The sequence below is a fragment of the Corvus moneduloides genome, chromosome 10, assembly GCF_009650955.1.
Source record: "Corvus moneduloides isolate bCorMon1 chromosome 10, bCorMon1.pri, whole genome shotgun sequence".
Taxonomy (NCBI): Eukaryota; Metazoa; Chordata; class Aves; order Passeriformes; family Corvidae; genus Corvus; species Corvus moneduloides.
The window spans coordinates 2921197-2931990 of record NC_045485.1 but is presented as its reverse complement, the minus strand read 5'-3'; the positions used below and the strand labels follow the sequence as shown (position 1 = coordinate 2931990).

At 50.2% G+C, this 10794-nt stretch overlaps 1 protein-coding gene across 2 annotated transcripts in view; it reads left to right on the top strand.

Moving 5' to 3' along the window:
* Positions 1-1226: 1226 nt before the first annotated feature.
* RYK (receptor like tyrosine kinase) overlaps positions 1227-10794 on the top strand; it is a 55809-nt gene continuing 46241 nt past the window's right edge. For both annotated transcript variants that reach the window (XM_032119700.1, XM_032119701.1), the window contains exon 1: positions 1227-1570. In XM_032119700.1, the coding sequence (XP_031975591.1) occupies positions 1285-1570 (286 nt within the window). In that variant the 5' untranslated portion in view covers positions 1227-1284. The remainder of the gene's footprint in view (positions 1571-10794) is intronic.

Here is a 10794-nt window from a genome sequence, read left to right as displayed (position 1 = left end):
CATTATTACAATCTGATTAGTAATAAATTCCATAAATCTCCCCAAATCAAGACTATTTTGCCCATGACAGAAATTGCTGAGTGGTCTCTCCCTGTCTTTATCTCAACTTAGGAGCATTGTATTTTCTCTCCCCTGTCCAGCTGAGCAGGGTAGTGATGGAGCAGCTCTGGTGGGCACCAGGCATCCCACAGTCTGTCACTCTGGGATTATCTTTTTTCCGGGATATTTTGGCAGAGCATTTCCAGTCGTGGCTGTGACCCCCTGGCCCATCCTGGATGGATGGCTGGGCCAGGCCGGGAGAGTTTTGGGATGGAGGCAATGACAGCTAAGGAGGAGCATGGGGATGTGCAGGGTCTCAGGGTGAGCATGACCCGGGTGACCTCCAGGATGGGGTCAGAGGCCATAAGGGACCTGCAAAAGGCTCTGGAGATGCTAGTCAACAGTGGCTGGACACAAGCCCAGGTGTGCCCCTGTGGGCAAGAGGCCAATGGGTCCAGCAGGACTAGGGCAGTGACTGGGCACTGTGAAGCCCCTCCAGTGCTGTGTCCAGTTCTGGGCCCCCACAACAAGAACCACATTGAGGGACCGGAGCACGTCCAGAGAAGGGAACAGAGCTGGGAAGGGGCTGGAGCCCCAGGAGCAGCTGAGGGAGCTGGGAAAGGGGCTCAGCCTGGAGCAAAGGAGGCCCAGGGGGGACCTTGTGGCTCTGCACAAGTCCCTGACAGGAGGGGGCAGCCGGGGGGGGGGTTGGGCTCTGCTCCCAGGGAACAGGGACAGGAGGAGAGGGAACGGCCTCAAATTGTGCCAGGGGAGGTTCATATTGGACATCATGGAAAGGGTGGCCAGGCATTGCAAGGGGCTGCCCAGAGAGGTTTGGAGTCCCCATCCCTGTAGGTGTACAAGGAAGGCCTGGACGTGGCACTCAGTGCTCTGGGCTGGGTGACAAGGTGGGCATCGGTTACAGGTTGGACCTGATGGCCTTCGAGGTCTTCTCCGACCTCAGCAATTTTGTGATTCTGTGACCGGCACCACGCAGGGACCGGCGACGTTCTCCCTCCTCCTCTTCCTCTCGGCGCCGGGCGGGATGCGGGAAGAGGCGGGAAGAGCCGTGAGGGGGATCCCGCCCCCCCCCCGTCCGCGCTGAGGGGGCGCCCGCGGCGGCGGGAGCGGCGCGTGCGCGGGGCGGGGCCTGGCGGCGGCCGCGCCGTGCGAGGGTCCGGCGGGGCGGGGGGTCCCGCCCGCTTCCCCCCGGCCCTGCGTCCGTCCCTCCGTCCCCGCGGAGCGATGGTGCCGCGGCGCCGGGAGCCCGGCGGGGGGCGGCGGGGCCGGCCCCGTGAGGCGGCGGGGGAGGCGGGCGCGGGGCCGCGGCGGGGCCGGCGGGTGCGGGGCCCGCGCCGCCATCTCCTCCGCCTCCTGCCGCCGCCGCCGCCGCTGTTGCTGCTGCTGCTGCTGCCCGCCGGCGCCCAGGGGCAGCCCGGCCTCGGGCCGCACGCTCCGGACTGGCCCCCCAGCGGCCCCGGGCCCAGCCTCAGCATCTACCTGAGCGAGGAGGAGGTGCGGCAGCTGATCGGTGAGTGCGGCCGGGGGCGACACGGGGCCCGGGGGCAGTGCGGGGCTGAGGTGGTGGGGCTGGGGTGGGGGGAGTTCGGCCGCTCAGGGGGGGCTGAGGGGACTTCCGCGGGCCGGGGTGGAGGTTTGGGGGGCTGGAAAAGGATGGGGGGCTGTGGGACTGGGCTGGGAATGGTGGGCGTCAGCGGGACTAGAGGTGGCTGTGGGGTCCAGGAGGTGCTTGGGGGTGTCTGTAGGAATGTTGGGAGGGAAGCAGATCTGGGGATGCAGGAGAGGATGGAGAGGGTTTTGAGTGAGGATGAAGGATCTCCAGCTCATGAGAGGATGGGGGTCTGTGGGACTGGAATGGGAATGGGTGAATCCAGAGATCTGTGTGGGTTCTGTGGGAGTGGCTGTGAGTGGGGATGAAGGATCTGGGCTCAGGAGTGTGGGGGGCTGAGGCACTGGAGTGGGGATGGTGGATGTCAGCAGGACCAGGGGTTTGCTGTGGGGACTGGGGATGTCTGTGGGACTCCTGCAAGGGGCGCAGATTTGGGGGTGCAGAGGAGGATGGAAAGGGTCGTGAGTGGGGATGAATCCCCTCCTGGAGCTCAGGAGGGGATGGAGAGCTATGGGACTGGGGTGGGGATGGGTGATATCAGGGATCTGTGGGTTTTGTAGGACTGGGGTCACGGTGAGAATGGACGAGTCAAAGGGGTCTCTGTGCTGCCTTGTGTGTGTGTGGTTGGGGGAAGAAAAGGGCACAGGGCTTCACCCTTATGGTGAGGGACTCCCCAGGTTGGAGGGACCAGGGATGGTGTCCTGTGGGAGCAGGGTAAGCCCTGGAAGAGGTGAGCTCAGGCCCGTGATTTAATTAGCCAGGCGAGCAACATGCAGAGGGCAGAGAGGAGACCTGGCAATAATTGGGTGTGTGTGTGAAAGGAATCTTAATTTCTAGGCAGGCTGACAATTGCTGCGCAAGGACTTGGAGGCAGTTCCTGAAGTCCCCCATCTGGCCTGCTGTGGAAGGCTTTCACAGGAGCTCTGTGCTTGGAGAGTCTGACTTAAACAAAGATTTGTTTTCTGTAGGCTTTGGCTTGCATAGCCTCTTGTTTAGAGTTGGTGGCTGGAGTCTCAAAACAAATCTGTTGGTGTCCCCGGTGATTTGTTTTTCCCAAGTGCCCTGTATCTCTGCAAGCTGGAGAACTGGCAGTGCAAGACTTTATTTGCGTCAAATGGACAAAATAAAAATATCTCCAGTTAATTTGCACTCTGTGAGCACACAGCTGACCCAAGTCAGGGGATCTGGGAACTGAAGGACACTGTAAACATTTTTCCCTCATGGTTTACCCTGGTGATCAGTGTTCTGCTGTTGTCATTTGTACGTGGCACGTGCTTGCTGCCAGATTCTCTGGTACAGATGGAGGGTGAAAATGTCTGGCTTGCTGGTGAGCTGGGATTCTAAATAAGTAGTTAATCTTGGGAGTACTGAGTGGTAAGGTTTGCACTCTGCCTGGTCTAGTGCCTGAAATCTCTGCTAGTTGGATTTGTTCAGGCTTCTCTGGCCCACTGGCATAATTATTCGTCATGAAGTAGCAACTGAGGAGGCAAGATGTGCTGTTACTATTTTTTAAGTGAAATTCCTTCCTGTAGCCTCCCTTACGGGTGTCTATTACTACATGGCTGAAGGCACTTAGTACTCAGCTGTCTGTAGCTGGTTTATATCACTTTAAATATCTGACATGAATAATCTGTTCTGCCTCTGTGACCCCAGAGACTTGGATAAATTGGAATCTAATGTGGAGGTAAACTGGGGCTTCCTTCAGTTAGTGGGCTTCAGATCACTGGAAATCTGTTGCAAACTAAACCTCCAGGATCTAAATTGTGTTGTTGGCATGAGCAGATTTAATTTTAGGGGTATCCTCTACACACGCTCTCTGTTGTAGGCGAGGTGTAGTCTAAGGAGGCATTTAGACACGGGCCAATTTACCAATAACTTCATGTATTCCCCTGGCAGAAGAAAATCCAGAGGGACAGACAGTTTTGTTCCAGGTCTCCATGATTCTGAAAACAAGCCCAGCTGTTTCATATGTTCCATTTTGTAGTGTCTGATTGGGGTTTATATACAATCAAGTTCATGGTTTAAAGCCATGTACTGATGTGTGAACTTGCAAAGAGCAGAGAGGGGGTTCAGCTTCTGGAACTTCTCTGAGAAAAGCTGTGGCTCAGCGGATGCTGGGATAGTCAGTCACGGGGGATAGGAAAATGAGGTTGCTTGTGAAGTGTTAAGTTCAGTGAAGCTGCTGATAGAAACTGGATTCTTTCCCCTTTTGTCTCTAAACAAACTCTGGTCTCTCCTACTGTCTTGCTGTGGCTGAACAGAAATTCTCAGACTTTCTGAACTGCTCATAAACCCAAATGTTACATGGAGTTACTACAATTACTACAGCCTGTGCTGTTTTCATGCTTCTAAATATCACCCCTATACATCTTTAGGTAACAAATTTGATTAGGAATAAATGTAAGCACGCATGTGGCTGCTGAAGCAGTCACAGACAGCGATGCAGAGCTGGAGCATCCCCAGGGTCTGGTGGAAGCTCTGTGGGGCCGTATCCCCGTGCTGTCTCTCCAGCAGCCAGGCTGATACGGTTCAGTGGAGTGTCTGATGCTGCTGCTTTCCCCAAACCTGGCGTTCGGTGTCTTGCAAAACCATGGGCTGTGTTTTAATCAGGTTGTGGCTCTTGTAAGAGAAACTTCTTGCAGATTATTTGTGGCTGCTGTTCTTTGTGGCATGGAGGAAGGACAGATACGGTGATTTATAGTGAAAGTTGCCCGCTGCTTTTCCTGTATGCTCACAGCAGATTTCCACTGTCGGGCTGTGGGATTCTGACCATGTGTCTGCCTTAGGAGGAATTGTTTTGAAGTCTTCAGGACTTTATGTAGAAGAAAACTAGAGGAAACTGGCTGGTCTTGTTGTGTGAGGTGGATTTCTATTTCGAAACGCTGCAGAGTTCTCAGGGTCTAAAAGCAGGACTTGCTATATGGCAGGCAGATGGTGTCTCTGTCAGAAATATCTCTTGCCATTCCCATGGAAAATATTCCCAGCCATCCAGACTGCAAGCCTTTGGGAAAAATAATCTGTGGTTTTCACGTAATTGAATATGTCAGATTCCACTTGCACCAGGCAGGATTTGGAGATAGAGGGGATGGAGGTAGGAGGGAGTTGGTGGAGGGGATTTGGCTGAGATGACTCCAGCGATGGCAGCAGGAGCCAGAGGTGTCAGGATGAGAACAGTGATGAGGTACAGGGTGAGGGAGAGCTGGGGAGGAGGAAGGGAAGTGCTGCTTTTTGGGGAGAGACATCCAGAGCACCACAACCATTTTAGGGGTGTCTGTGAACTCTCTTGGCGCCATCATCCGTAGCTTTTTGGAGCTGGTTCATATGGAGAATCTTTTTTGGGCCTGTGCTTAGACCTGAAGAAAGTTTTGTTAGTCTTACGCAGGTAAGATAACTTAAGTGTGATAACACCACCTGATCCTAGCCGTTTTTCCAGTGGTGCTGAACACACAGGTGGTGTGAAGTTAGTGATGAGTTACTCAGTAGGAGGCCTCTACTTGATTTAGTGACTGTCATTCCAGTTTTCCAGTGAAATCAAGATGTGCTGTTTGCCTCATGTTGAAATGCTCCATTGTTCTGCTTTTTACAGGATCCTGGGCTGTGAAGGCTGGTATATCCCTGTTTTGCAGGTAGCAATCTAAGGTTTAGAGAATAAGGTAGAAAATATTCATTATTATTAGATAGGTCACTCTAATAATTAAGGATTGGATCTAGTCTGTTTCAATACACAGTGTTATTTGGCACTTTGTGCATTCGTGGTGTATCTCTTAGACCTTGATTGTGAGTTCCCAGCAGTTCTGAGCTCAGCCTCACAGGACACTTCAGGATCTACCCTCTGATTCTGAGGACCAGAATCAATAGCTGCCTGTGAAAACTTGGCTTAAGCAGTTCTCCTGGCATTGCAGGCTGTTCTTTTGCAGCATTCATGGCAGCAACAAGGTGCTTAAGCAGCGAGGACAATCCTTTCTGTCCCTGCAGGGGTTTTTTTGGAGACTACATGCCTTTCAGCTGTAAAATTGGTCTTGTGGATAGCCCTCCTATCACATGGCTCTGGGTCTTTTTAGAGGTCTGGTCTGAATGTTAACTGAGACTTGAGTCCCATGGGGGGGAAATACCACCACAGCTAGGGGCTATCATAGTGCATGTGTATGGGGGGCTAAATTAGAATTGCAGGGGAATTTTAAAGTCAGAAGTCCTACAGTGTTTACATCGAGTTTCCAAATTTAGTGTTCTCTGGCCTGGTTTCTTCTGAGTAATCACTGAATGCTGTCTGTTGTTAGTTTTATATTAGCACTCACTTAATTACAGAGTTAAATTAATTTCACTTATGTGACTTTTACTTATGTGTTCTAGGATTTCATTAAAAGCCAGTGTGCAGTTTACTAAAATGAGTTGCCTGGCTGGAAGATGCAACATTGATGCAAAATCTATTACAGCAGGGGATTGTTTGTTTGGTTTTTAAATTGTGCTGCTGACTCACAGAATGGTTGAGGTTGGCAGGGACCTCCGGAGGTCATCTGGTCCCACCTCCTGCTCAAGCTGGGCCACCCAGAGCTGGTTGTTCAGCACCACATTCAGGAGCTTTCGAACCTCTCAGAGGATGGAGACTTCACCACCTCTGTGGGCAGCCTGTGCCAGTGCTCAGTCACCCTCACTGTGTGAGTTTTTCTTGATGTTCAGGCAGACCCTCTGATGTTCAGGCAGACCCTCCTGTGTTTCATTTTGTGCCCCTTGCCTTGGATCTTGTCACTGAGCACCGGTGGGAAGAACCTGCTTCCATCCTCTCTGCACATGTCTTCGATGAGATCCCCCTAAGCCAGCTCTTCTCCAGGCTGAACAGCTCCAGCTTTTCAGTGTCTTCTCATGGTAGAGGTGTTGCAAGTCCCTTTAATCCTCTTTGTGGTCCTTCACTGAATTCTCTCCTGTAGCTCCATGGCTCTTCTCTTGGGGAGCCCGGTGCTCCAGGTGTGGCTTCACCAGGGCTGAGCAGAGTCCTGGGAAATTACAGGCCAAATGCAATTTTATATGTTAGAAATGGAGTCTAAACATCATCTTATTGCAGCAGATGATCTTAATTGTCTTCATTTTATACTGTGAAACAGCTTTGTTGATGTCACTGTTTTTAGGAGTTGGCCACAAGAGTTCACATCAAAAGCGCTTTATGGCACTTGCACGGAGTCTATAGTGACTGGAAATCTTCTTGTTCCTTCCTTGCCTGGTTATTATGAAAGGGAGCTGAAAGCATGTATTCTTTGTGATTCTTGAAAGGCTTCAGGGCCTTGTTAAAATCCCACTCAGCCTGTGTTGGACAGCATCACAGTCTGGAGTACCACCAGCCAGCCAGTGCTGTGCTCTGAGTGAGGGTTGTTAGAAGCACCCAAGATCATTCTCCATGGGAGTTGGGGAACTCACAGATACTGGAAAAAATGCAGCAAAGAGCCTCTAAGGTTGCAGGAGGATGGAGGAGTCGTCCCCCAAGGAGCAGACATTTGAGTACCCCAAGGTGTGGAAGCAGATGTCTGTGTGGTACGTGACTTACAGTTCAAGATCAGGTTCTGTTATATACGTGTTCTGAAATTTTCATTTCGTAGCTTTTAAGTGCTTGGCTCTGAAGAACAGAAGCTTTTTTCCATGCTGTATTTTTGCTGTGGTCCACATGCCCGTCTTTGCAGGAGTACAAAATCCCACTTCGTGGCACCAGTAGAAAGGGAAGATTTACATAGGTGCACATGTGGATGGAAAGCCTACTTCTAATCCTGACAGACGCTATGCACTGAAACAAAACTGATCTGCTGGAAATGTTCTGCTATATCCAGTGAAGTGCAAGTGCTGGTTTTAGGATAATGATTCTGTTACCTCACTCTGCAAAGCCCTTTAACCTGCTGACAGTCCGTGATGGGTGCGCAGTAGCCGGTGGGTTTGGAGTTGCAGGCGGGTGTTACCCAGCCTGCTCTGGAGCAGTGGGGCTGGGGACAGGCAGATGTTCAGGGCTGTGTGCAGCAGCAGCAGGTCGTGACAAGTTCCTGCGTTGTGGTGTCGAGCAGCCTGTGTTCGTTCTGGAGCCTCCCATTGTGCCTGGCTGTCTGTCTGTCTGTCTGATTTACCTGTGTTCATTCTGGAGCCTCCCATTGTGCCTGTCTGTCTGTCTGTCTGATTTACCTGTGTTCATTCTGGAGCCTCCCATTATGCCTGTCTGTCTGTCTGATTGACCAAGTGCCATGCATATTGAGGCTTTAAGAACAAGCTGCAGTTGGGGTTCATCTGGCCCTTTCCATTCTGTTACCTCCCCTTTAGCTTGCAAAGTTAAGTAACAGTGGACCGCCATTTCTTTGGATATGTGCAAAATCGTATAATCCACTGCAGTATTGGTAATGCTTGCAAACCTGCAGAAGAATAAACTTCTAGAAGCTTGAAATAGCCAGCGGAAGGCCTTCCTCCTAGAGAAGGCAGCCTCTGGCCTGGATTAGGATTGCTTTGAAACCATATTCTGTGATGCCACTAAGGCGGAAGTCTGTGAAATAAACTTCAGTCCTTGTGTGTGTTGATCTGCTCAGCATTGCTGAGGTGGGTGGTTGATACCTGAATCCTGCTTTAGCACATCAGCTGATGTGTTGGGATTTAAACTGCTGGGGGTTCTGTCCGAATCCTGCCTGGAGAAGGCTCTTTCCTTCTGCAAACTGGTGTTCAGGCGGGACTGTACGGGCAGAGCGCAGCTGGGCTGCCTTGTGCAGCTCTGTCTGTGCTCAGGCCTGGGAGGAAACAGCCATTTCAGCTCCCCAGAGGCCAAGGTCTGTCTAGTGATAAATGTTTGTGGCTCTTGTAACATTTGTGTGTCAGGGACTTGGAAGAAACCTGACCTCGGAGACTGAAGCTGTCCTGATGGTGGTGGGGGGAAAAATTCCCAAAGCTGCATTCCTCATTGCTGTGGCTTTACACCTGCATTCTGTTTGGCAGCATCCTATTTATCCCTGTTGATTGTTTGGCCTCTTGGAATACATGCTCTCTTTCTCCCTCCAGTGCACTGACAGAATGGGAACAAGAGAGAGGAAATGGAGGCACAGCTCCCTGTGTGCATGCAAAAAGCCAGCAAGAAGGGCTCAGGATACTGGGAGGAAGGCAGGGACCGAAACTGTCCCTAAACACCACCTGCTCAGAGGGAAATACAAGAGATAGGGATCGTGTTCACAGGCATGAAAAATCCCAGGGTGGTGTTTTCCTGAGAGTGGGAGCTGTGGAGGCAGCTGTACTGTACACTCTGGGTATTTTAAAGGATGAAGCCTCGTGTTTTTCTCCTCCCCTTCTGCTATTCAGAGTTGTGTTTGGATACTGGAAAAGCTGAATTAATGAGACAGATTCCAAATGTGTTGATTCACGGTTGTGTGTGCTGAGCTCTAGTGAAATGGCTTGATGACTAATTCCTACCTGAAACTGTCCAGACTGGAATATCATGGAGGCTCCTACTTTCCCTGCAGTGTTTAGTCAGAGTTACTCCTCTGTACTTTAGTGTGCAGGATTGAATCATACTCGAGCTCTCAGCAGCGAGAGCAGGAGGTGCGTGCAGGCTGAAGTGCATTTAATGAGTTGTGCCTGATGAATTGAGTTCTTTTCCCTTTTTCCCCCGGAATGGCAGCAGCACCAGCAGCTCCCATGTCGGGATGAATGCTAACACACTCTGCAAACGCCTTGTGATGGCACAAAGGGCTCGATGGCAGAGGCTTCAAACGCATTATTCCTTTTCCATCGCTGCCTTTGTCCTTCTTTCAAGCGGGTAACTCACATATTTGCACTGACTGCTCCGGAGAGCTGGGAGCAGAAGCAACAGCATGAAACTAATGCGATGCTTTAGAATTTCCCTGCCACTTACTGGGTGTTGAATAGCTGTAATTAAATTAACCAGCATATTGATTTCAGCACGCTGCTTGGGAAAGAGCAGAGCAGGAACACAGGCATGGGAGCTGCTGCTTGGGAGGCTTGGAAAGCTAGAGCAGGCTGATAAACTAATGATGGTTATCCTCTCCAGTCTGTTTCGGCCTTTATGAAATTAGTTGATGGCCTTGCCGAGTAATTCCTAATTAAAGAAAAAAATATTAAGCTCTGTGGGTTTAGAGATGGCCACAAGAGTGAACAGACCTGGCTTAGTCTGTTTAGAGCTTGGTTTTGTGTTAAACAATCTGTGTCACTCTGATGAAAGTGTTCAAAACATCTCAAAAGATGTGGACAGTCCATTATCCCTTCAGCAGTCCTGTTGGACACAGAACCAGGAGTATGGGCTTCAAGGCTGAGAGGCCTGAAGCACTGAGGGAGGAGGTGTATCAGTTCTTCCTAATTAATGTTAAATTTATCTGTACTCTGTTGGGTATTCATTACTGGAATAGCCATGGCACTGGCAAGGGACACTGTTCTGGAGGTGACTTAGGGTCTTGCCTACAGGGATGACTAAATCAACATGTGGATGCATTACTATAACTAAATGAAATAAAAATAAAATGGCACAACTTCTGTGGGTAGGTGACACTGAACCACCACAAACACACGTTATTCATGAGCCCAAATGACATCTGGTATACCGTGGTGGTGGTGTTTTAGCTGGGAAGATGACAGCAGCTCCCTTCTAAAGCTTTGGGGCACTACTGAGCACTTGATCAGAGGTTGTTTTATATTGAGGGCTGTGCTCTTGGCAACTGCAGTTCATGAGGAGTGAACCTTTAGGTTTTCTATTCTCAGTGTTAGCTTTCATTCTAATTCAAAAGGAGCATCAAACTTCTTATTACAGTAATGATGAGATTTGCCATAGCTGCTAAGTTAAATTTTTATTTCATAAGTACACTTAAAAATAAAGTTATTCTCTATTTTTCCCTAAAGTTAGATTTATTCTTTTGTATTATAGAGTTTCCTTTCAGTTGCTTCCAGCCCTGTACCTTTGCCATTCCTATTCCCACTTGTCCTATTTCCCCTTGCCTTCTGTGTAGGTCGTTGCCACTAATTTTCCTCTGCCTTCAAGTATCCATTTTGTACATGTCTGCTGCATTTTTCCTTTGGAATCAGCGCTTCAGGTAACTCATATGCACCATCCTACCCATTAAAGCAACGTGGCTGCTGGTTTTGGTGAGAGTTTACTAGTTTATCTT